Source organism: Anser brachyrhynchus (genome assembly GCF_964034855.1).
Source record: "Anser brachyrhynchus genome assembly, chromosome: 4".
NCBI lineage: Eukaryota > Metazoa > Chordata > Aves > Anseriformes > Anatidae > Anser > Anser brachyrhynchus.
The window spans coordinates 27,695,044-27,722,102 of record NC_137698.1 but is presented as its reverse complement, the minus strand read 5'-3'; the positions used below and the strand labels follow the sequence as shown (position 1 = coordinate 27,722,102).

The following is a 27,059-nucleotide window of genomic DNA, read 5'->3' as shown; positions in this document are numbered from 1 at the left end:
TTCGTAGTATGGTTCACTCTTTAAGCAGCAATAAGTAGAAGATGATTAGAGATTAGGTAATCAGAGATTACCTAAACGGGGGGTTATCACCATTAAATATTATGATAAACAGTGAAATCCCATGGATTTGGCATTTCTTATGTTGAATTCCTTGGGTAAAGCTCTCAGTAGAAAAGCTCTCAGGTTAGAAAGAACATGGAATACCATCCAAAATGATCTTCTGAATTTGTTCACCTTAGTGAAACACTATTTTTAGCAAGAGGTAGAATCACATGTATTTTAAAATGAAGAAAAAAAAGCCATTTCCAATAACTTTACATACAAATGGTTTGTGTCTCATTACCTGCCAAGTGTCTGGTATGAAATTTTCCACTCGGGGATCTGGATCATTTCTCTCTTCTCTGAGCAAATAATAGTCCATGTATTGCAGCTGGAAGCGAACTGGTCCCACCTCAATAGCATATCTACTTGTATTCTCACCATCACTTTTTTCTCTAACCTATAAGGTCATAATAAATTTCAAGTTGGTTTGCAAACTAGCAAGAGATTCAGAAAATGGCACATCTTTTGCTCTGGAACTCTGAAAGCTTTAAAACAATATATGAAAATGCAGGTGATTTTAAAATACATTTTCTCTTATATAGCTTTGTATAAGCTTGTATCTGTTCAAAGGAGACTACTATGTTCTGTAAACAATATGTTTTCAGTAACCCTCATTTTTGATGGTTTTGTTGTCAGAAGAGCTTATGAAACTGGCTAGAAGGCAGAGCTTGGCTTCTCTGAGCTATCACCTGCTAGATCCTTCTCATCCTATATTTCCCTTTTCTTGGGCCTGCCCTGACACTTTATGCAATGACTCAAAGTTGTGAAAAGAAACTCAATATGAAGATTGTGATCCCAATTTTTGTAAAGCATTATATTTTTAAGCAGCACCTGTATACCGTAAGACATAACAAATTTCAATGTTCGTGTACATGTTTGGTTACACCATCTGATCTTGAAAGTTGTTTAGCAAAGCCTTCCACGTTACAACATATACCAGAATATCAGAAAATCACATTATAATTTAGGTTGGCACGGATAGCTGAATATCAGTTAATCCAACTCCCTGCTAAAAGTAGGTGCAAACAGATCAGGTCACTCAGGGCTGCGTTCAGCCTGGGCTTGTGGGGAATCTCATCAACATGTACAAATACCTCAAGAAAGCCTGCAGAGAGGACGGAGCCAGGCTCTTTTTAGTGGTGCCCATTGCCTCTTGTCCTGACACTGGACACAAACTGGAACACAAGAGGTCCCATCTAAACAACAGGAAGAAGACACTTCTGTACTGTGCAGGTGTAGTGGGTCTGGCTGGGATGGAGTTAGTTTTCCTGCAGCAGCACATACAGTGCTAGAAGTACTAGAACTGTAGCTAGAACAGCCCTGATATCGCACCAAGGTTTTGGCTACTGCTGAGCAGGGCTGGCACAGCACCAAGACTGCCTCCAAAACTCCCAAAGCCAGCAGGCTGGGCAAGAGGTAGGGAGGGGATATCCCCAGGGCATCTGACCCAAACTGACCAAAGGGATGTCCCATACTGTGTGGTGTCCCGTGCAGCAACAAAAGGTGGGAAAGGAGAGGAGGGGCTCGTTATGAAGATGTCCATCCTCCCAAACAGCTGCCACACTTATCTAGGTCCTACTTCCCAGGACATGGCCGAACATCCATTGCTGATGGGATATTTTTTTTTTCCTCTCTGTTTCTGTGCAGCCTTGCTTGTTTTTCCTCCTTCTTTTTCCTCTAATGGAATTATTCTTATCTCAACCTGTGAGCTTTTTTTCCCCCTATCATATTTTCTCCCCCTCCCTTCTTCCTTTGAGGAGGGGGACAGAGAGCAGCGTAGTGAAGTTTAGTTGGCCATTGGTGTGAAACTACCACAGCAGGCAACTGAGCACTGGAACAGGTTGCCCAGATAATTGTGGGGATACCCTCCTTGAAGACATCCAAAGCTGTCTGGACGTAGTCCTGGGCAATCTCCTCTAGGTTCTTGAGCAGGGAGCTGGACCAGACGACCTCCAGAGGTCCTTTCCAACCTCAGCTATTCAGTGATTTTGATTTATTCAGGGCACCAAACACCCTTAACAGTAACTATGTAGCCAAAAGGAAACTATCATCATACATCAGTCAAATTCACACAGAAAAGGAGACAAATACTTTCCACTCCCAAAGGGAAGAGTCTTACAAATCTCTTCCTCCCTCACCTTTTAGTCCCAATCCTCAAAGGACAATAAAAGATTTCCAGAATTGAGCTTCCAAAAAATTCCTAACACTACTGCACATGAAAAATGAGATACTGAATACTGAAGTCATACTGGTTTTATGGTTCATTGTAATTCTCCTTCATTTTGCTACTGACTTCATATTCTGCAGACTGTGAGTTTTATCCCCCTTCTTCCACCTGGAAACCACTTTAGCATCCCCTCTCCCCAGTAACATCACATCTACAGAATTGCTTTTAAATCAGCCAGGGGGAAGGTTGCAAGTGAGCAGAAAAACACAAGTCCAGTCTTTAGAAAAATTACTTCAGAGCCAAATTCAGAGTAGCTATCTGGCGGTCTCAGCTGTGCTAGCGAAGACAAGCAATTCAGTGTCAGTTTCCCTCAGAGGCGATCATCATAGCTCAGTAACAGGGTAGAGTAATACCATAAAAACAAACAGAATACAGTTTTCATCTATCTTGTCAGTCTCAAAGATTTCCTCTATAAAGTAGCATGTTTAGGTGTGTTAATGAACATTTTAATGCTTATTTTTGACGTGCAGAGTTCAGCTGATGTGATGAGTGGAACAACAGGCACCTCTTAGAGATGTAGACATCTCTTAACATGTTTCACAGGTTGTCCTTCACAGTCATATATAGTTCCACTTAATAAAGGAGAAGTGGCCTATTGTGTCAACTCTCTTTCACATCAAGCAAAGAAATATATCCATGGAACTAAGGAAGATCACTCAATTTCTGAAGCATGAATAGACAGTTAAACTTAAGGCACAATATAATTACAATAAGCTCAATATAAGTTTTCTACACGCTGTTAAATGCTTATGTTTATATCAATTAGAGATCCAGTTACAATAGAATCATCACAGTCTATAAAGTTACCTGGCCAGACAGTGAACATGCCAAATTCTCAAATCCAAGAAGTCGTAGACATTGGGTCAGCTTTTGTAGATGGGGTTTCTCCAAGAGGTCTTGATATTTTTCAAGGAGGATATGAATTCTCCTCATGAGTTGAACAGCTTTGCTTAAATCTTTAGATTTGGTAGCTTTCAAAAAAAAAAAGAAAAAGCCAACTCAACAGTTACTTGAGAGCCAATTCTATCATTGGAAGTGTTTTTATATTTGGTATTTTTAGAACAGACCTTATCCATCCAACCACATTTATGGCAATTTAAAAGTACATTTTAATCAAAGACAACCAGAATACAACCCACGCTTCTGTGAGCTCTACAAGGAGTAACAATGAAGACCAGGCGCCAAAACAATTCTATCTGCCTCTGCAAGCTCAACAATAAAACAAAGTCATACCTCTCACATCTATACAATAACTGAGCTCCCCCATTTCATTTTCCTGACTCACGTATTTGTTACTCAATCTTATTAGCTACATACTTCATGCTAACATGTACAGGTCTCCCCAGCATGTTTCCAACAGAGTTGTTTGGATCCTTCTGACCAAAAGCATAGATTGAATAACTTAATTCTGGTGAAACTGGAGACCACTAACCATGGTGGTATAAATTTCTGTGCAAGTCAGCATTATTCAGACTGTGAGCCAACTCAGCTAATTAAACAATTCACCTCTGTATAGATATATTTTAGTGTTCATGATGCATAATCATTAAAGATGTATACAATAAAACAAATTACCTATGCATACAATGTTTACAAGATGAAACAGGAAAATATTTATCAGCTAATTTTAGCAGATTCTTTATGTCTCACTCAAAGAATCCTGAAATTGCAAATGAGGACCAGTCTGTTAACACTTAAAAGCACCATGAGTACTCCCAAAACAGAAGTGTTTTAACATGCCTTTATTCCTGTAGAGAACGTCTAAAGTCACTCACTTTCTTGGTTAAAGGGAGTGCAAGTCAAATAAAGAACACACATTTGGCTATCATACCTTGTTCTTTGCAGTGTTCCTTCCATGCTTCTAAACAGGCAGACAGTCCTGACAATTCTACACTGAACTTCACAGATTTACTTTTAAGAATCTTGAGAAACTTTTCCAATTTGTTTATTCCAACAGTCAGATTTTCTTTTATTTCCTTTTCAGTTGACATCTGCAAGGTTTTCCATTGCTCCTGTTCTTTCATTTCTTCTTTAATTTTCAGTCGCTTGTTGTTTTCCTCCGCAATTATTTCTGCTTTACTTTTCTACATAAAATGAAGATATTCAGAACTAACCATTATTATATGCTCAAGCATCATCTGAAAAAAAAACTAATCCATAAACTCAAGATACATTACAGTTTTCAATTCATCTGTGTGGTACATTGTGTTTTAAGGATTTTTTAAAATAGCATTTCACTCTGAAGGAGACAAAATCTATGAATCCCAGTATTTGCTTCTCAAAAGCTTATCTAATCTGTATTTTAAAAGTCAAAAGCTTCTTCACAAGTGATATAAAAATGCACAGACATGGAAAAAATTAAACAGCAGTTAAAGTTAAATTTAAAGTTATTATTTGATCCATAGGTAACAATAATTCGAATACCACTGAGATGTTATTGCATAAATTAAATAAAATTAAGGGTTCTATCTTACTTGAAGTTAAGAAGATTCCATATATGGACTTTTACAGGCGATTCAACAGGCCATAATCTATAACCCATACCAGTATAAAGATAGTATAGTTTATTATGAAATATTACTCAAATTATTATTGCTCAGTACTGTTCATTAGTACACAAGAATATGTTACATATCATGTGATGTCTGAAAACGTTCATATAGAATTAATAGCAATATTTACAAGATCTTTCATGGAGAATATTTCCAAACAATGCAGAGAAGTAAATAACCAAATAGTGGATTTTACATTATTTGTCAGTAGTTTCTTAAAGTAAAATTAAATTGAAATACAGTTTCCTTCACTCCACACACCATCACGGGCCATGAGCCAAATCTCAGCAGCCTTTACAGATCTGATATTACATTTTTTTTAATTTACTTGTGTCAGTTAAAATATAATCATTCATCAAATGTTCCAAATAGAACAAACTTTTTTCCAGTTAGTCAATTAAATTTAAACTACAAAGAGAATTTATTTTCTTCAACTAAAACTACTAGAGCATTCAAAGTATAACATTTAATTTGTGTGATTCATATAGTAGAAATGTTTTTCTGGATAGTAAAAAGTAGACTTGGAAAGAGCAACTTGCATATACTCACTTGCATTTTTTTCTTTTTGACAGGATTATTAGCACTCCCTGCTGCATCCTTTTGGCATACAATAAACTTTGAAGTGCCCTCTTGCAATGTGCTTCCATAAAAACGATAAAAAGTCTGTAACTTTTGAATTTGTTTTCTTTCATATGGATCTTTGGATTTTGCTGCAAATAAACGTAATTGATTCAAAAACACACTGACAGAATTCCTCCCCCAAAAAAAAGATACCTGGATAAAGGATAAGTGTAACTTAAAGCCCAAAATCACATTTCAAAAGAGGCTTGCTACTGAGACTCACTGAAATTCAACAGTCCTTTGAACTGTCTGAGAGATATGTCAGACTCAAATTCAGACTTCTTTAGGCACACAAGAATATTATTGGAAAACTTAACAGACAGGACACCTGGAAAGAAATTACAACTGCTTGAGAAAAATGCCTAGGCTTCTCACACAATCAAAGAAAATAAGAAAGTGTCTTCAGAAGTCAATTCAGATCATGAGAAAGAGACCTCTTCCCCATGAATACAAGACTCTGTCATCAGAACATAAGTAAGATGGAAGAACACTTATGTGACCCAATGGAAGGTATCGAGTACATGGATATTTCTGCACTCAAGCTTAGGTATTTCTCTCTGTTTTACACAAAAAAGACTGAGATAATACAGTCCAGTGTTAAGGTGACTCATGCAAGACATGGAATAGAGAAGGCTCTCTCTTCAGTAGGAGTGGACATAAACTTTCAACTCCAACATTATGGAGGGTGCTCTAGCTACTCTTGTGCAGGTATGCTCAGAGCGACTGCTCTCCACATTTCCTGTTGAAATCACAGTGCAAAAAAGAATGCAAAAAATTGTCCAGTCAGAAAAATAAACAGATGGAACACTTTTCATAGGTCAAGTGATGCAAATGCCCACTCAGAAAACAATTTTTCTATTCACTGAATGAAAACCCTAAACGAAAGGAAGCACCAAAAGTAATCCATGGCTTCCCACCTCCTGGGAGGGAGTCTAATTCACTGTGTGATGTAACCATGATGGAAACATCTTTGAGAAAAAGAGCGATGTATACATGCTGGTACACACAGTATCGTATACTTCATTTCATGTAAATATGCAAGTCTAAGATCAAAATTAAGTCCATGTTTTGTTTTTGTTAGTACCTCAAAGCTGAGAAACAAACAGGAAACTATAATACATAACATTAATACAAACACCTTTTGTTTACTTCTTTTACTTATTTTAATTTTTCTTCTCAAAAGATTTGACTGGCTATGCATATGCTGGGCAAACATCTGAGTAGATTCTGCATGTATACGAATTTGGTTAGTAAACATTACTCAAACTATAGATTTAAACATGAAATTGCACATGTACATTTTTTTATATATATACACATAGATCTATGAAGCATTTTGCAAGCACAACAGAATGTATCATGAACAGCTGACTAGAAACACTCCCTTATACTTGCTAGAGCTATTAAGTTAATAGCTAACACACAATACTTAGCTGATGAATTTCTGCAGTATGTGCAAGTATAATTTAGCTATTGCAGTAGCTCTTTTTTGGCAAGTGTTTACACAGTTGCAAATATTTTCTGAACTGAGAAGTCCTTCTCTACAACAACTTTAACCTTTACAGTATTGTTCTAGCCAACAAAGACAAGTGGGTTTTGTTAGCTCCTCTTACCATCAGCATTGCAGTGTACACGTTCATACTCCTCAGTCAGTGGTCTGCCAGAATGCCAGTGACGATGCTCATCAAATTCCTTGTATTTAGTAAGTGAAGAAACTGCAGGATCGTTGCTGAAAGATACAAACATTAAACAGAGCAGAAATTAAAAAGGTTATTTGATGTCTTTAATAAAACATTTAAAACATATAAAAAAACCTGAGTATTTATCAAAACAATTTACAATGGCAGACAACCGATGTAGAGCTTAATTTTACTCCAAATATAGTTTGTCAAGATAGCCTCAGCTTTTCAGAAAAAAATAATAAATTAAAAACGCACTTTCCCACTTTCATATAGCTCAATCATGGAATGCAATGTGACTACATAACTCACAGAAATATCCTTTAAAAGATGAATCTCTGTTTTCCCAAAGTGGATAAAAGTAATCATTGTCCAGCACACAACCCACCTTCACAAGCAGGGCAAATGTAAAAAAATGATAATCTATTCTCAACTTTTATTCAGTACTGTTACTCAGTTTTTCCTGAAATCAAACTGAGCTTTGCAATTTGAGATGAGGCCTTTCAATTACAAATTGTGCATTCAGAACAATTGTTTCAGAACATAGAATAAGAATCACTGAAGACTAATGCAAACAAATAACTGAATGAGAAAATAAGATACTGACTCTTACTCATTCCTTTTCTGAACTTTCTGTTAATATTTACAGAGTATTTTATCAGTACACGTAAATGTGAAACCTTCCCTAGTCACAGCAAAAGCATTTCTAAACTCACACAAATTGAGCATAATATGGATGTAAACTCCAGGGCAGTAGTAAATAAACCCATACAATATAAACTCTTAATAAAATTCATAGCACATACTCATCTAAAACAGGTAGGTCTTTCAAAATATCTCCAGCATACTCTTTAACAAGATCAGATTTCACTGGGAATAGTCCTATAGCAGGAATTTTGTCTTCATACACTGTACAGCATAAAAAAAAAAGTTTGATTAAAAATATGTATGATTTCATATCGTATCTTTGAAATTCTGTCAATTTACATTAAAAATGAATTTCCAAAACGTAAAACATGCAAAAAGTAAGCAGCAGTTCACCAGTTCCTCTGTTCCTTTTTCTTCTCAAGCACAGGAAGAAGAGCAACAAAGCAGATATTTTTGCTTCTGAGTAGATAATCTTATAATTTATTTTAGACACCTACGCTACTTCTATGAATGCTACAACCTACTCCATCTCACAGGCATCTGTTTTCCTGCACTACTTATAGAAGTAAGCAGTCCCAGTACTCTGCTAGAAGGTGCCTTAATAGCCTATATAGTAACAAAGAAGTCCACTAGAGCTCACTTTGCCCGCTTGACATCTGTTGATACTAGCTGAAAAACACCATATAATTAAGTAGAATTATGCTCCAGTTCTTAACTAATTTCTTGCAAACTACCCCTTCCTAATAAAGTTTAGAATGTTTTAAGCAAAACACATGTGACAAAATTGGTTCTCAAGAAACGTCAGACACTAGTGGGTTGAAAGGAAGGAGAGTATAAATGAAGCATGGATTAGATTTGTGACCAGGATAAAAATCAGATCACTACTCCCAAAACTTTTTGTGACAGTAATGAAGACCATGCTTCTAACACTTTAATTCTTGGGGTTGTCAATACCTCTAAATGATGTCTGTTCCTGATCAAGGAACAGTTGGGAAGTAGTTCGTATTGGGAAAGCATCTCCAAAACCATATTTCACAGTCAGTTTGGTTACAGCGTCCCATAAACTTCGATATTGATCCTCCATTTCTTTCCCCAGTTCCTTTTGGAATTCTAATCCTGCAGAGAAGGAAAAAAAGGGGGGGGGGGGGGAAAGGAAGGAAGGAAATTAGGAGCTTTATGATTACAGCTTCCTTAAACAGAACCTACCTATTCACCTATGCAACATCAGGCACAAAGATCTCAATCCTATCCAAGGTCTCTGGACATTAGAATAAATTAGGATGGGATGCCATACATTCAGTGTTTAATAGTCCAGGGTATAAATTACTAAATATGCTGACAAAATGTATTTTGTAAAGAATATCAGACTTATACTGTCTGTGGAAGTTCAAATTCCACAGCTACAGAAGGGTTTCTCTCACCTTCACCTTCTTTGGGGTAAGATCTTTAATTCAGAATTTTATTTTGGTGCCTAATAAACAATAGGAATCATTACAAAAATATCTTTGTCCTATTTCTAATTTATATTTTGTTTAAAAAATTCTCTACACTTCTCTACAGGACATCTTGTGACTTGATTCATAAAGAAAAAGTTGTATTTTACTATCAGACAGACCAACTGCCAGTGCTCACCACAGGATGTCAGGTGAACAAAATTACTCTGAAAGAAATTTTGGTATAAATAGTTTTCCATACTCTCTTGCTCTGTCAGCTTTTGTAGCTTTTCTGTGAAGCTTAACATATACGATGATGTTCTGGAAGTTCCAGCTCCCAACTTCATGTGTTTACAAGATATTATCAGATTTTGTCTGAATCGATTTTATCTCAATCTAAAAAAAAACATAAATCTCTGATGTCAGCGATACTAGGGATAGAATCTAGTCTCCATTCTGACTATGCTGAACTAAGACAAAACGAATTGGATAGAAAATGGGCTAAAAACCAAACGGTTGAGAATACCCAATAACAGTGATCCAGAGCTCATACTACCTACACTTCCTTTGCATAAGTACATCAAAGATATGACATGGTAAAGTATTGTGAATGACTACTGGTGAGAGATATTTGAATATGTGATTTTCTAGACTTGCATATGAAAAGAATTCCCTATTGTTCGACAAAACGTATCTATTAATATACAAGAAATTAGAAACTTATGTTGATTTATGCTTGTACAAAAATTCTCATTTTTACTCTGCAGCTTAATAAAACTAGAAATGTAAGAAAGCGAAGTGTTCAACAAAGACAAATACCTTCAGAGTATTCAATCTCATAGTAATGTGCAAGATTTATGAGCAGTGAATCATCACTTAGGTCAGGTAGATATGTTAAATCCAGTTTCCAATCATTTTTATCACTTAGCTGTTTCAGAACAAAATGCGCACACAACTGTTGCTGTTAAAACAGAGCAAACAATTAATTCTCATGTAGCACCTTTTCATGTGGAGGGATCAAAGCATCTCCAGAATAAGTTTAACTACCTCAGTTTTTATAGGCATGAAAATCAACATGCTGTTATTTCTCTGTGATCAGGAAACAGTTAAGTAGCACACTTCTAGATCTCCTTCACTGCAATAACTGACTTTAATACGAAGGCCTGGCATCAGACTTCCCATACTGGATGAGACCACAAGGTCCATCTAAGCACAGAATCCTAATACTGACACTGGCCATCTGTAAATGCCTAAAAATAGGTCAACTATACAGAGATATTACCCCAAACATTCTCTTAGACCCACTGATTTTTGGCTCACAAGATTCCTGAACCAGATGAAGTTTCTTTCCAGCAAGTACATTCGATTCTTTGATCTCAGACTACTAAAGCAATTTACCAAGAAAAATTAAAACTGAAATGATAATTGTACCAGATGACAGGAGAAGTAAGACAGTGTTATACACACCATTTTTATTATTGGTAAAACCTGCTTAGTCCAGCAGGATTTCATAACCCTAATCTGAGCTCTCTGAGAAAGAGGCATATGAAGAAGAAAAACCACTGTAAGACACTGCATTCTACAGAGGTCAGCTGCTGCTTCTGGAGATAGTGGTTTACTTCTTCCCTGTTGAGAGATGAAGGAAGAAAAGTTGATCACATCCTTCAGTAAAATATTGTATTCACCTCTACATAATTCTGTGATTTTCACTTTGTTAAGGTAGCTAATAATTTTGATTTATTTAAACAATTTGTGCATTGTAATTACTTCTGTGCACACATTTCAAAATGAACACTCTTGTAGTGCTGGTAGCTGCAGATCAGTTATACTGTAAACAATCTCTTTTCTGAAAAGAATATGACTTAAAAATCAAGACAAAACTTAAAAATAGTTTCCTGTGCCTTTCTAGAAACGTTACTGATATACTGATTCTGTGTTAACTTGAGGTAAATAAAAGACTTGTAGTACAGTCACAAAAATGGTATCATGACTCTTTGCATCTAGAAAGAACCCCGTCTTGCTAATTTGAGGAAAAGTGTATTCTACTGTAAAGGCATAACATAAGGAAAAGAAAAATAAAGAGCACAACAATCTTCTAAGGTAAAACTTCCCATGGAACTAGTCACTTGTAAGGAGAAGCTTTCCCCAGGAACAGCCACTGCTGCAGGAATGATGGTGCCATTCAGACACACCACACTACTTTGGAGAATCTGTGGCCCCACAAATTATCTGAATTAGTCCCCTTACAGGTGCAATCAAATGAAGCATCTGACCCTCTCTTCAGCCTGGGATCCGGAAGAAGCATCTCTTCTGTTAGCAAAATGTTTAGAGTCACTGTGCTGAAAAGATATATAACATTCTTACTCTTTCTGATTTCTCTGTCTTTGTTCCCCTGGAAGCATGTGCATTTTTCAGCATATCACTGTAGATTTTTAATCCCACTGCACAAGCAAGAACACAGACTACACGCCGAATGTCAGATCCTTCAGGCCACAGCTGTTTCAACAGAGGGATAGTCTGGCAAACCTGCAATCACAACATTATTAATAGCACAAATTACTGCTATAATAACAGTTACCAAAACAAGGACAAGTTTTATTCCTCAAAGAGTACCATCACAGAATGAAAAGAAAAAAAAAAAAGGATTTGAAAACTACAGAAGGAAAAGTGTGCATAATCATTAGTAAATACAGCCTCCCTTGGGTCAGGTTCATGAGGTGCACCAACAGCCAGCCCTGACTGCCCCTGGGGCTCCCCATACCCTGCCCAGAACCCAGGTCCCCATGGGCTGTCAGTCCCTACCCCAACAACAGCACAGCAGGGCGGCAGGGCCTGTCTCCAAGTCCCCAAAGCCTCAAAGGCCCACATCCTGGCCCAGCCTCAGCCTGTCCCTGTCCCTAGAGGCAGGCCCGATGCCCGGGCCTGGAGCTGCCCGGCTCCTGGCTGGGGCACTGGGACGGGCCCTGGCTGTGGGGCCCTGACCCACCACCCCTGAGGGAGCCTCCACGGCCACCCCACCGCAGGGAGATGCTGCCTGCCTTCGCTGTGCCCTGAAGGGTTCCTGCTCCCGGTGTATCTCATTACTGAGCTGGCCTCAGGAAAGATAATTATAATAAAATGAAATAGCAGCAGCAGCCGCCAGGCAGCTGTGTTTCTACTGACTTTAAAATGCTTTACGAGCAGCAGCATTTTTATCTGGACTGAAAATTCAGCTTGCTGGACCAGCATCAATCCCCTTTAAAGTCCAAGGAAGCCAACAGCTCCTATCGTTCTCAGCGGGAGCAGAAGTGGAGTCACAACGTGCTCAGGAAACTGGTACGGGTATATTATTGTACGTTATGCACTAAAGATGATTAATGGTTCCATGTGAACACTTTTTTTTTTTTTTTAGGTTACAGTTTTGTAAAACAAGATTAAAGAATGAGCTAGTTCCCATCTTCTACAAGACAAAGGCAGTCACTAAGGTGAAAATATCTGACAAGATGGATCCCACCAGCCTCCAGCTGGAGCATCCTACTTTAATGAACCTACTTTAATGAACCTCAAAGGAAAAAACAGCTTTAAGCTGCTGTGAAGAGTGGGCACAGAGGGGACCTTCCTGTCCTCAGGCTGTCACTTCAGGATAAGTGAAAGAGCCCCTAGTTCTGGCTAGGACAGAATTTCAGTTAAAGTAATGGAGAGAGAGTTGATCTGAGAAGAAAACAGAAAAGGATGCAAGGAGTAAAATTACCTCTTCTTGTACACTTTTCAGGCTCAGCCTGAGATGTCCATACAGACACAGGGATGGTTCTTTGTACCTGACTATGGCTTCACAGAGACATTGCAGATCTTTTTCATACTAAGTGCAGAAGGCAAATCATATGCAAAAGTCAACAGATAAAATGCATCAGGGACTACTAGCCACAGACACCGACAGAAACCATTCATATATATATATATATATGTATGTATATATATATACACACACATATACACAGACCCACCAAAAAAAACCTCTGCATCCAATAAACATTTATTCTAAATTAAACTCCTTTAAACACCAGTCTACTCCATAACATTAAAAGTCAATTAAGGCTTAAAAATGTGTACCAATCACAGTATTTTCCTATGAAGACTTTCAAGATCAGTGGATGAATCATAGAATCATTCAGGTTGGAAAAGACCTCTAAGATCATCTAGTCCAACCTCTAACCTAGTACTGACCACCCACCACTAAACCACGCTACTAAGTTTTACATCTACATATTTCTTAGACCATCAGACATGTTTCTTGGACCATCAACAGATGAGCCGTGTATCAGTGTCTTATGATTTTAATATATATAACACATATATTACATATGTATGTTATATATAACATATATATATAAATATTCACACAGATATTTTAATTAAATCCGCTAAGTAGAACTAACACCTTTACTTGCAAACCAAAAAGAAGTTGTGAAATTTACCTTTTGAAAAAATAACCTGTGTTTCCGTATACTCTGAAGATGATATCCATAAACTCTAAGAGTATCATATTCCTGTCCTGAAGCAAGTACAATAGTGATTTTCTTTGACAATGAATGAGCAATAAAAATAGTCAAATAGTTGGTTTGGGGACAGGTCAATCCTATGTCAGATACAATGATGAAATAAGGATAGCTTTTCTTCAGGAAAATCTCCCATGCTGGTGATAAACAATTGGAAAATTCTGTATGAACAGTAGTGCGTGTGTTGTGCTTCAGGTGTTCTATTAACGCAGTACGTAAGAAAAGAAAATGAGGATAGGGAAAGTACATCTGCTCTGCATCCTGTGGCAAATGAGAACAATGGAAGTATTCAGTTACATTCCAGCAAGTCGCATTCAAATTCAGATTGCATAAATATTATGCAAGTATAATATTTATATATTTGAATTCTATTTACAGTTTATGAACATCATAATGTTATTTTATATCACATCATTACAGTTCCTTTGTACGTTGTTAGTAATTTTGCTCTAGTCATGTCAAAATTCAACCAAAAATTATTTTCAGGTATATAAATGCAATAGATATATCTGGCTACATATAGACATACAATATACAGGTATGTATATAAATGTAAAACTATGTCAAAAAAACCACTGAGGTTGTACAATCAGACCTCAGAAGTTGAAAAATTAACAATTAAGATGTCTTGTTAAAATCTGACTATTTGTTAAAAGTATATCACATTTGCAAAGTATGATTACTACCTAGTTCTATTTTTCCCTGTATACTTCATCGCAGATCTACTTTTTTTGGTTTCTAGAGAGCTCTCCCTCTTTCCAAGGGTTTTTCCATGTCAGGAAAAAATGCAAAGCCGTTAAAATAATCATAAATAACTTCGTAGGACTCCAGCTTTGAATGAATCAAGAAAATCATGGTTAAAATCTCCTACAAGTCAAGATAGGTACCTGCCATTCTTTGTACATTTAATGGTAGGTTGTGCAGCAAAAAAAAAAATGTATGAGTTATAATACTACTGAATTTCTAAAAATTTTCCAAAAAATTGAGAACAAACCCCATACACAAAAAGATTGGGAGAAAAAAAAAAATGTTATTTGTGGTGAATGTCACAAATCTCCTTATTTGTTGACACACTGAAGTTTCCTGAATCTGATTAGAATCAAACATTTGCTTTTAAAGGAGTGTAATCGTGTAAACAGCAAACAAATAATGTTAGTTGTTCATTACCTTGAAGAAAACGACGATATATTTTGCTCCTTTTTGAGTGAAGTCTTGCAAGAAGCATTCAATTAGGTAGAATAAGTTTAGATACTGTACTTCCTCATTTAACAACATAAGAATTAAGGAATCCCCATCTATCACAAAGAATTCAGACTCAACGAAGTCTTTTAACAAACTGACATACCTGAAAAAAAAAAAAAAAGGAATAGTGTGTACATAATGTTACTCCAAGAAAGTTGGGAAGATGGGACAGAAGAAGCTTGCTTTCTGAGAGTTTATAAAATAACTTGCTTAATAAATGTTTTTATTAATTAAATCAACTACACATTAAATATATGAATTAAATCAATAGAAAACCATCTTTCTTGGATCTAAGGTCAGAACCAAATAGCTTGCAATCCTTTCAGTTACTAGATATTTAAGCAATAGTCTCCTTTACAATTCTGAATACTTTTGTAGCATCTGAGGTTTCTATTACATGACCTCCTTCATCCGTTTCTGCGCTTATGTAGAAGTTGCAGTTTGTTCTGTAAGAAATATCGCCCAAGAGAGAACCACAAAAATGTTCCTGCCTTTAGCTTCCAGCTAAAAATAGCAAGTGAATTATCAACAACTATCACAACAGTGGCAACTACCTCCCTTCTCCAATAAACGTCTATGGCAAGAAAAATACCTTAACAGCAAGAGGAATCCAGTCATGACACATTCCTTCAATAGACCAAAGAATTAGAAGACTTCTTCATCCCCTTAGCATTTCACAAAACTATTTATGAAACTTCATACAATTTGCCTCAAACAATCTTTAAGCCAAACTTTAAACAAAACCTCTTCATTGTGACAATGGTAGGTACAAACAGTCAGTATCTCAGTAGTTTTGAATATGTCCTAGAACTGACTTTCTAGGTACCCGTGAAAGTCCATGGACATGAGGTTTTGTACAGGCCAGACCAAGGAGACTGAAGAACTTTCACAGGTCTAGATGAAGAGGCAAGCCCTTCTAGTGAAGGTTGTCTGTTTTCATGTTTGTCTATTACATACTACTAGGTAATATACAGTGTAATATGTAACATTACAGTACTAGTATGCATTATTGGAACATAAATACTCATATGGGTAACAACGTGCTCACTTTCTTCAAGTCTGTCAAAAGTTCCTGACACATCACCTTAGATCCATACCTGGGAAACCCAGCTTTCCTTTGTGACTGGGATCAACAGCTTCTGATTTACAGACCCAGTCAGATATCTGATGCATTAAGCATAAACAAAAACATCACTCTCATACATCAAAATTGTCTGTCTTTAATTAATACTAATCTCATTGGCACATCAGCTCCAGAAACAGCTAAGACGCTTCACTCTCAGTGTGGACTGTGCTACCGCTAGTCCTTCTCCGCATCAAGCAAGGAAAGGTTTCTGGAGGTGCAGAAGATCACGCATGAAAATAAATGTGCAAAAGGTACAGTAGATATATGTGAAAAGGAAAATTTTGTAGGAAAACTGTCTTAAATGTGATAACAGTAGTATCCTTAAAACAGGTGAGGAAACATGCTCAAAAAGCACAATGGAGAATTTGAAAAACAATAAATATCAACACTTAAAATCCTAGGTCAGCTCATAAAACATGCAGACAGTCCCTAATCTAACCTAAGAGGAAGCCTGCACAAAGGAGTCTTCCTTCACGTTCTCGGGGAAATACTGAATCCTAAATATGCTTATGTCTCCAGGTATTCCGCAAACCTAAGTGACAAGAATATAGCTGCACTAAAGAATAATACCCTTTGATGTGCACCTGGTTCATAGAAACTGTTTTTGTTACCTTTTATTCTGTTTCTTTCAGTGAACCCTGCTGTACTTACCGAGCTCTTGACAGGGACGACCAAACGTGTAGCTTCAAAATCTTCAGAAATTCAAGATGTTTTCTTATTTCTAAAAGAACCACACATATACTTATTGATAGAACCATAACCCACTGATTAGTTATAAAAGAGTCAAAAGGTAAGACACTGCAATAAAATACTTAGACACAAACATAAGATGACAGCAGCTCCTCACCAGGGCTTTGGGAATCCCACTCATCCTGAAGAAATCTGAAATCTTTGCCTGCAGTTTGTGATTCCTGCTGTGTCACTTCTTCAGTGGTCAGGATATTATAAACGTTATCATAATCTGGGTCTTCAACATCTTTTTCTCTGTCTTCCTTTTCTTTAAGCATCTGCATAACAGCTGCTTCTGCGTTGTCATTGGTCTCATCCTCCTCATCATGGTCACTTGTACTCCCACCCTCTTTGTTTTTCTTTCTTGAAATGAAGCCTATTTCCTCACTGTCGATACACTCGCTATCCATATCATCACTATCATCCTTACTTGTACTTCCATTTGTGTTATCACTAACAACATGCTTGAAATTATCTTCTGCAGAATCCATCACAGATCTTGATTCTGTATCCAAAAAAGAAAACTAAGTAATCAAGAGACAAATTTCAGGAAATACGGTATGCTCTGTGGCTTGAACCACTAAATTATCTACTACATATTCAGACTGGAATAAAACTTGAAGAAAAATCAGAAAGCATTTTGTGAGCATTCCCATAGTACGTTTTTGTTTTTAAATAAATATATTTTTTATAAATTATAAGGAAAACATCAGCTTTTGTCATTGCTAAAATTTACCAAAGACTATCAAGACCATTACATATTTGTTTTGTGCTTTGCATGAAAGGACCCTTGGCAGGTGGTTAATCATAATTTGCTATATTGGCTATCATTTTTCTGTGGTACACACAATGCCACCCAAGGTGTCTGGGGCCATGGTGCAGGCAGGAGCAACTGGCTGGCTCAGACACCCTACCCTTGCTCCTCTGCCTCATCCCTGGTGTTCCCCGTACGCTGTCAAACCATCTCGTCCAGCCCTATGCACAACTCCAACCGTAACCCTAATGCAAACGCCAACAACAGCTTGAGCACCTTGCCTCAACGCAGTCCCTGCTCCAGAACTAAACCCAACCCTAGTCCTAGCCCCAGTCCCATTCTCAGCCCCAAAACTAACCATGAGCCCAGACCCAGCCTTACCTCCTGCCCCAGCTGCAACCCTACACGCAGCCTCTAAGAGAGCCCGGCCGGGCTGGGACCTGCAGCAGAGCCCTGTTCGCCACTGCGCCTGCCAGCACACCTCTTTTAAGGTGCTGCCACCGCCCATCCCGTCTGCTTTCAGTTTCTGTTCCCCAAGTGTCAGTTTCTCCTTTCGTTTCTGAGGCGCTGGAAAACTGTGTCCCTGAACACAGCACTGCAAAGCAGAATTCATATCTCACTGCTTCAGCTTGCAGTGAAATTAGGCTTCTCAGATCCTAGCAGCTTCAGATAAGGGTGCAAGAGCTGATACTGTGTTACTTAAGAAAATTGTTTATAAGCGTTGCAAAGTACAGTGCAGAACATACTAATTCCTGTTCCTCACCCTTTAGTCACCACAGTCTACTCTTCTACCAGTAGGAAATTCCACATAAACAACTCCTTTAGCAGGAGCAGCACTAGATCCCTAACCCAACGTTGAAAATAGTGAAGCATTAATTCATGAGGGGACTTGGGTACCTAGGCGCTGCTGAAGAAAACATTTCCGAAATTGGAATGTGTGCATCAGATTGTCTGGGCAAGAGGCAGGAAGCCCAGGCTGCCTTTAGGTCAGATGCTTGCACAGAACACAGCACAGAAAACCTTTTGGGTTACACATGCATAAGTAGTCTCCTTATGGATTCAGGAAATTTTGGGACTGCCTCCCTGGAAGACAGCTGACACGTAACACTTGCCATAAAAACAGGTTAAAGGTCTTTTCTACACCCCACATTTCCTTTGAGACCTGTCCAAAAAAAAAAAAAAACCAGGAACTCAGGAGAAAAGTTTCTTTTACAATACAGTAGCACATCTCCAGAGCTCCAGCGTAATGTCATAATTATGCTGTTTAGCTTGGCAAAATAAGCCCCTGCTCCTTCTCCTGAGCACACTTTTTTCTTTTGTAGGTAAGGCCCTCATAAATAATTAGTAATATTTCCTTTCCCAAATTATATGGGAAATCATTTATCAACAGGTTTGAAACCCTCTGGATGATGCATTTTGGTTGAGAAGAGTGTATTTTAGATCTTCTGCTTCTCACCCTACCAAAACGCAGAACAGACATCAATTTCCTAGGAAGTTGGTGCCACCTCTCTGTAAATATGCTTAAGAAAGGGCAAAAACTCCACACAGACTGAGTGAAGAATAAAAAACAAACAATAAACCCAAAACCAAAAAGAAAAAAAAAGGCAAGCACTAGTGCAAACACCAAGACTAGCTCTACCCATGGAGAGCCCCATGCTAGGGCAGGTGGAAAGGCCCTGAAAGAACCGTGGCTTATAGAGAGCCCATGCTGGAGCAACTTCTATCCTGAAAGACTGCAGCCCATGAAGAGGATTCACACTGAAGAATGTGTAAAGTGTGAGGAGGAAGGAATGGCAGAGGAAGTGTCATTTTCTCTGTTATGTCCTGGCTGTAACAACTCCCACACGCTATACACCACTCAGGGGCTCAGGAGGGATAGAGGAGTCAGGAGTAAAAGAGTAAAGTTTGAAAAAAAGGACCTGAATAAAAAAAAAAAAAAGGTGGAGTGGAAGGTGAGGGGTGTTGTTTCTCACTACCCAAATCTTAAATTGGCAATAAATTACATTACTTTTCCTCAAGTTGAGTCTGTTTTGTCTGTAATGGTAACTGGTAAGCAGACACCCTGTCTTTGTCTTGACCTAAAAGCTTTGCCATCCAATTTTCTCCCCTATCCTGTTGACAAGGGGGAGTAGGAGAGCAGCTGAGTGAGCAACTCACAGGTGGTCAAGATTAACTCAGTGTCTTCTAGATCTTTGTACCTAATGCATGAGGCAGAAACAAGGAGCAGAAAGAGATGCTTGAGATGAGGAACTGGAACAGCCATTCATTCAGGCCTGAATCAGAGTGCCTAAAGTCATCAAGTAGTTGGCAGTGACCATCTAGTATACAAAAACAGCTGCACGTAAAAAAAGGTTGATGTACCTTATAATGGGGAAATTCAAACTGTAACTGCTCAGCAATGGCAATTCACAACAGAGCACTGACGTGACCTGGCAATAGGCAGGCCTAACTCCAGTCAGGTTAAACAGCAGAAGCAGGAATGCCAGAGATACAACCCTATATGACAGAGTACAGATTCCCTTGCTGATTAGAAATGCCACGGTATTGCCTTGTAACAATCCAATTGTTACTGGCACAAGCATATATAAAGAATCTGCTTACGCCGCATCTTTGTAGACTCCCTGTAGAACCACTTACAGTACCAGGACTCTGTCCAATGCATTGCCTACTAAATCTCCTTATACTTAACCACAAACATTGTTAATTTGCCTCAAGGGGTACAATAAAAATTCCTTAACACTTCCTTGAAGCTGTCAGGAACCACCTATGTAAACTAAGCTCAGTTCTCTCCTTAAAATAAATGCATAAGCCCTAATACTGTGTAAGTCGTGCCTCAGCTGTTTTGGAATCTAGCTCTAGATTCACTACATGCAGTGGAAAGACTAGTGCACGTCTGAATAGAAATAATTCTTGTCCTGAAGACTATAATGAAAATACATTACAAGTATAAGTTAAACCTAACAAAAATATGGCAACTGCAATACACATTTCAGTTACAATACCAGTCTCAATAATACACTCACTGATATGACACGAGGTATCCTCTGTTACCAAGAGGGAATCCACGGGTTGAAACCAGCTCAAGCCCATTTTTCCTTTCTGAAATTTTTTCACTAGTTTAGTGTTTAATACTCTGTGTTGGGCTGAGCCACAGGTTCCCTCCCTTCCCCCAGAACTGATCTGGCTAACTCAGAGACACATTCACTCTCTTCTCATGAGGCAGAGGAGAAATATTTAAAGCACTCAACTCTTGATAGCTGTTTATCTGCAACAAAAGCTACCCTCACGAAAGTCCCCTATGCGTTGAGGGAAGTCAGATTCTTAGCAGCAGCTGTGGCCTGTCACACCTGCATTAGCCTGTGAGCTTCGTGGGCACATCTTGGCCATCTTCACTGAGCCTTCTTCCATTGGAGGGGGGTTAGGTTTAATTCAGTGAGTCACAATCCACGCTTAGGGGTTTAGTCAGTCACAATTTAATGAAATCATCACAGTCCTGATCCATATAAATAAATATAAGCTTAAAATTACTTTAATGGAGTAATTCAAGTATTTGACTAATACTAAACACTTAAGTGACTCGTTTTTTTTAGTCCAAAGTATATTTTACTATGCCCAAAACCATCTATCCAGTAACTGCCACACAATCTTAATCCACACTGAACATGATTCAGATAAAAATAATTAAAAGGAATGTCTGATCTTTAATTTTAAGATTTCTATGATTTCTTGTGAAACTTGAGTTACTTTAAAATTCTGTGAAAAGAATGTATTTGCTTTCATGCTATAAATACATACTTTAAAATCCAATGAGAAGTAGAAGTGAAAGTTCTGGTATGTTGCCAATCATTTTGGATTCTTTTTATATTTAGCATTAGACTTTTTTCAGCTTTTCTGAGAAATTTTGACATGGTTGATTAAATGCCTGCACAACACAGTCCTCTTCAGCCTCAGAGCTCACTTAGAGAAACACTGGAAAATGAAAGTAAAAATTAAGCATACAAATGCTTTTACATAGGAGAAAAATTATTTTAGTGTTGAGACACTATGATTATGAACAAACTACAGTTTTAAATTAGAAACTACTCAGAGTTACCCAATGATTTTTATTAGTATGTTTTCTGTGTTTTCTCACTCAACTTTGTAAACAGTGAAACTGGTCATGTTTTTCCTGAAACTAATTATCATAGATGGCTTTTCAATATCCAATATTTCAGCCCCATTTCTTAGGATCAGCTAGATTTTGATATATTTCTATTCTGTTTATAGGAATAACAAATGGGTCTCTCCCCAGCCCTAGGAACCTTTATCTGCTCATAATGATTTGCCAATTCAAATGGGATTTTGGAAGTTGGTTTGTAGCACATTCTGCCTGGACAAATTACTCTGCTTTCTAGCAGAATACGTGAGGCACTAGAAGAGGATCGCAGTGGTTTTGCTCTGGAGGAGGGAGAGACCAAAGTGGTTGGAAGCAGAGTGTTTCAGTCTTGATTATCAAGTCTCTGAGCAAAGTATAAGAATATTTGTTGCTTTAACATCAATTGTGTGAAGCATGGTCTGAGGAAATAGCTTACCATACTCTTAAATTCTAGTATTCTGACTGATCCACTTAAATATTACCTGAATGTTACAGGCTCATGTAAAGCATTTTAAAGTTTCAAATTATTGAATATTATTGTTATATCACATTATTCAAAAAATTATACTTACCAAGAGGTTGTAACATAGATTGTAAACAGTTTTGTAATGTTACATCTCCACATGTAACACAAAGTATTCTGCACTACTTAATAGTCCACCAAGAACATGAACTTTATGCTACACATGGATGGGCATTTTTTATTCAAAGGAATTTGAGGTCCAAAATACCATCGTCGATAATACTCTATTTTGGTAGTGTTCTATGCTGTAGTACATAAAGGTGAGTTGGGAATAAAGTAACAAAAGATTTGAAGTTAGGAATTATACACCACGCAAAGAGTTTCATCATCTGTAACTTAGAAAAGCCTTGTCTTTTCTTTATTTTTTTCCCCCCATCACATCAAATGGGTCCTCAGTAACCCCTTCCCAATAGGGGTTAGTTTATCCCATGCTTCATACGAGGCACTAATTCCATGTTGACAGGAACTCCTCTTACATTAGCACAATCACATAGTTCTGAAGATTGGTTTAAACAATACTAGTTGGTGGACAATGGTCTCTTCTCCCAAGGGTATCACTGTGCTCCAGCCTCTTTGTCTTTCCTTTACCCAGTTAGCTCTTTTACAAAAACTGTAGGAACCTAATACCTCTCCACATTATCAAAATTTGGCTGAAATTGCCTAATACACTCAAAGTCACTGGAGCAAGCTAGCAGCAGACACACAAAAAAGCCTCATACTTCTCATTTTCCTTAAGAAGTCACACATCTGGTCAATAAGCAGCCTTAAATAATTATTTTTATTCCATAATGAATAATTTTAGTTGTTCTCTATATGTACTGTGTGTATCCCAAAGCCTCCAGATTAAGATGAAATTTTAAATGACTATGCTTCCTAATAACATTCCACTCACAAAAATGCCTGATTAAAGTAGCAAAAAAAAGCTTGCACCAGCTGCATCAAGGCCAGATTCTCATGAACAAATCCAAGGAGCACACTGAAGATCCAGCACATGCTTCTAACATTGTGTTTCTCCAGGTTGTTGCTGATTAAACACATTAGTCAAATTCACACTGAATGCAACTATGGAGGTATATGAAGAAGAACACAATTTGTTCCTTATAGAAGGAATCAATAGTTAACAGGAAATACTCTGAGTGGTAGAAAACAAACACAGTCCTTATGTTTGACAGTACAAATATTTTCCTAGCAAATCAAATCTGATCTATACTATGAAATTTAAGGGTGTGAAACACCTTTTTTTCTAGGTGTAAAATCTGCTGATCATCACTAAATTGCATGTGGCTGTAAAAGGAGAGACAAAAGACAGAATCTGACATTAAATAAAAACCTGTTCTTTGTAAAATACAATTCCCATGCAGCTGCTTTGAATTCCCTAAGTGTTTGTTAAGTACATTAACATCCTCAAAAAAGATAATAAAACACAATGTATAGTTTCATTTGAGTTTTCTAAAATGAAACCATCTTGAATAAAGAGGAACTCTTTGTCAGGGAGTATAGTGATAGGACCATGGGTAACGGCTTTAAACTAAAAAAGGGTAGATTTATATTAGATATTAGGAAGAAGTTCTTACTCAGAAAATGGTGAGTTACTGGAACAGGTTACCCAGAGAAGCTGTCGATGCCCCATCCCTGGAGGTGTTCAAGGCCTGGCTGGATGGGGCTTTGGGCAACCTGGTCTGGTGGGAGGTGTCCCTGCCCATGGTTGGAACCAGATGGTCTTTAAGGTCCCTTCCAACCCAAATCATTCTGTGGCCCCCATGTGTGTCCCTGTAAGCCTTTTAATTACATACAGTATTGACAGTTTATGCACAAAATAGACCATTATCATTTCCAGACAAGCAAGTAAAAGATGAATTAGCTATTTCTCCACTATTACAACTCATCTCAACACCAGTTCTGTGTCAGTGCATTCGTTACATGAGAAGTCTAATCAGACATGATTTAAAATGTAGACATATTTACAAATGCAATTCTTCTCTAATCCATACAACAAAAAGAACATCTTCAAACTAGTGTTATCTAGGCACTACGTGCCTTCAACAAATTTGAAGTTGAAGAACAATATCTAAAATCTTACAGACTTACTTTTTATTTAATAAAAAATCAACTATGTACTTCAGGTTTTTGCTTGTTTTTTATGAAGTGATTGAGATCCTTTTACGCCCTGGTCAAACTTTCCTCACTGGTATCACTAGTCTCTGTTCTCACACACATGAAACTGATCTCAGATTTCACAAGCTTGCTATTTACTTCGTGGTGAATAGGTGTTTCTAGTCAAAGACTCAAGCCTTTTAGCAATTACTGAAGACAAATTTAGAAAATAGGGCTGCTTTTAGCCAGTATTATTTCACCTTTTTCTTTTCAAAAAGCTATGCTTTAAAAGCCCGTACCCACAATATGCAGGATAGAAAAAAATTAATTAGTTTTAAACATGCATTTTAAGTCCTACCAAAAGTCCGCCAAGATTTGGGCCAAGTTGTACCTGTGAAATAATACTGGTCCAGTTCAGTAAGGATTATTTGTGGCAGCCCACTGAAACCTGAGCAGTCTTCCTATACACTACATATGCATCAAATGTACAGACTAAGTGCACTGAGCATGCCTTACTTTTCTTTCAATCTCATTATCGTCACAAAAATAAAAAAAACCTGTCAAACGAATGCAAGCACAGGAACAACAGCAAATATTCATTAGTGCACTGGGCAGGGACACAATAAGTAAACAGGTTTTGATTACAGAAAGAATAACCGTGATAAGAGAATGAGGGCACATCAAGCCTGATATTACACAGAATTACATTTTTCCCCAGACAAGCACACAAAAGGTCCTCCAAATCTTTCCGTAATCCATATGGCAGTCTTCTGGGGTTACACAGACTCTTTCCTTATAAAAATATTTACTTACCAATTTATGAAGGGGGAAAGTGAATATTCTTCTTTCATATCAGCCATTCCAGAAACAATCAATACGAACTGGCCAAAGATCCCCTCTACCTTACTGTTGCACTCATTTAATGCTACAGCAAAGTCTTTTGGGACATCATCAAGAATTACCTACAGAAAAACATAATTTACATTTATGTTTCAGGAGTTTCTGAGCAACTAGAAGAAAATGTGAAATACCCTAATCAAATCAAGTACTATAATTGAAATTCACTAGAATACAGACACAGCAGTCAGTCTGAGGAGCAAGAACAGCATCATAGGTGGCCAGGCTAGCAACGCCAGACAGGCTGACATGACACATGGCAACACACCACAGGCCAGACAGTAACCTCACCAGTGGTCACTGGGCAAAGCAAAGGAGAAAAAAAAAAAAGCCCAGTTCAAGATCAATACAGAAAAGCCAAGCAATAGCTTAGAAGCTAAGGATCAGCTAAGGATCTGACAAAGGACTAAGATCAGCTAGCTGCAAGACACGGAAGCTTAAATGGAGCCTCCTGTCTGTGGGAGGTGTGCAGGGGGTGGTGGTAGAGGAAAGGTCTAGATTCCAGGTGAGGCTGGTCAGGGCAATTAAAGCCTATCAGCGTACTCAGGTCCCTCACAGTATCTGAGGTTAGGCTGAACTGCCTTTCAAACAAATTTCAGTAACTCCTTATTAACTTCAAATCTATAATTTATCCCACTTTTATTTGCTTTCCTTTATCATAATGTTTAACATACTGTTAAAAATACAGCTAAAAACCTTTATCTTATCTTCGACTGGTAAAAATTCTGTTTAGATTTTGTAAAACTAGCTGGTATATATATTCTTCCAAACAAATGTGCCAAAATTAGCATCAGCTTTTTCAGCACATTTTCAAAAAAAAGTCTATGAGTCTGTTCAAACCTTAAAATGTTTTTAACATACAATAAAGAATTAGCTAAGTTTAGAACAAAAATTAGTCACTTAAATAGTTAGAGTAGAATAAAGGTAAAACAATATCTTATTTTAAAAGGCCAATATCCCTGCATATGCCACTTAATGTCTACAAGTTTTATACGCACTTATATAAGCAATATTGTCTTTAGTAGTTTTAGGGAAGTTTTTAAGACTATTCTCTAAAATACATGCTGGTTTTCTCGGTTGTTTGTCTTCATTTTTTATGAATGTCTTGCTCTTGATCAGTAATCTCCTGGCAATGAACAGAAAATGATATTGATTCTTCTAGATCTATTGGCTGCCTTTGATAGTATTGATAGCATTGTTTTGTCAGACTGATAAAAAAAAAAGAGCTACATTTGAGTGGTCTGATTCTCCACTCAAAAAATGAGTATCTGCACTGTCTCTTTCTCATGTTCTGCCATGTCATTCCTTTGCATTCAGCTGTTTATCCTCAACAGTCATGTCAAAATAAAAAATAAAAAAAATAAAAAACATGCTCAACCTCATTTTTAGCTATTCATTAAGGTAAAAGTATATTCAATATCTATTTAAAAAAGAGTTGTAGCTGGCTGAAGCACAACTGTACCAAAAACAGCTTGGTTAACTCGGTGTTCTTACAAAGAGTTTTGTTCTCATCCCCATTCTCCCTTATATTTTAAAATTTTCTTGTTCAGTCAATATTTTTTAACATACTTATCAGTTCCTAAGTTAAAGAAAGAGGTGATTGACATGGACTTACCCTTTAGAGTTGTCTGGCAGAGTTTATGCAATAAGTTTTTCTTTAAAAAATCGATTAGAACAATATTAGAAGGTTCACAATAGTACAAATGGGTAATACGCCTAGCATATTCCATGGTGTTGCATGCTGTATCCAGATATCCCTGAA

At 37.4% G+C, this 27,059-nt stretch overlaps 1 protein-coding gene across 7 annotated transcripts in view; it reads right to left on the bottom strand.

Moving 5' to 3' along the window:
• DDX60 (DExD/H-box helicase 60) overlaps nucleotides 1-26,929 on the bottom strand; it is a 52,793-nt gene extending 25,864 nt beyond the window's left edge. For 2 of the 7 annotated variants that reach the window (XR_013950040.1, XM_080589008.1), the window contains exons 1-16: nucleotides 18,030-18,185; nucleotides 17,013-17,399; nucleotides 16,817-16,886; nucleotides 14,965-15,142; nucleotides 13,717-14,058; nucleotides 12,993-13,100; nucleotides 11,627-11,788; nucleotides 10,730-10,888; nucleotides 10,082-10,223; nucleotides 8,784-8,945; nucleotides 7,988-8,090; nucleotides 7,116-7,231; nucleotides 5,431-5,591; nucleotides 4,161-4,413; nucleotides 3,137-3,300; nucleotides 344-499 (exon numbers count right to left, since the gene is read on the bottom strand). Coding sequence is in view for 6 of the 7 variants with exons in the window: in XM_080589008.1 (XP_080445134.1) it covers nucleotides 344-499; nucleotides 3,137-3,300; nucleotides 4,161-4,413; nucleotides 5,431-5,591; nucleotides 7,116-7,231; nucleotides 7,988-8,090; nucleotides 8,784-8,945; nucleotides 10,082-10,223; nucleotides 10,730-10,888; nucleotides 11,627-11,788; nucleotides 12,993-13,100; nucleotides 13,717-14,058; nucleotides 14,965-15,142; nucleotides 16,817-16,886; nucleotides 17,013-17,399; nucleotides 18,030-18,156 (2,790 nt within the window). In the remaining variant the exon portion in view is untranslated. Of the gene's footprint in view, nucleotides 1-343; nucleotides 500-3,136; nucleotides 3,301-4,160; nucleotides 4,414-5,430; nucleotides 5,592-7,115; nucleotides 7,232-7,987; nucleotides 8,091-8,783; nucleotides 8,946-10,081; nucleotides 10,224-10,729; nucleotides 10,889-11,626; nucleotides 11,789-12,992; nucleotides 13,101-13,716; nucleotides 14,059-14,964; nucleotides 15,143-16,816; nucleotides 16,887-17,012; nucleotides 17,400-18,029; nucleotides 18,186-21,443; nucleotides 21,618-25,213; nucleotides 25,363-25,477; nucleotides 26,036-26,912 lie in introns of those variants that run through there. The other 5 variants (XM_080589009.1, XM_080589011.1, XM_080589012.1 and 2 more) reach the window with 5 other exon arrangements.
• Between the last annotated feature and the right edge of the window lie 130 nt (nucleotides 26,930-27,059).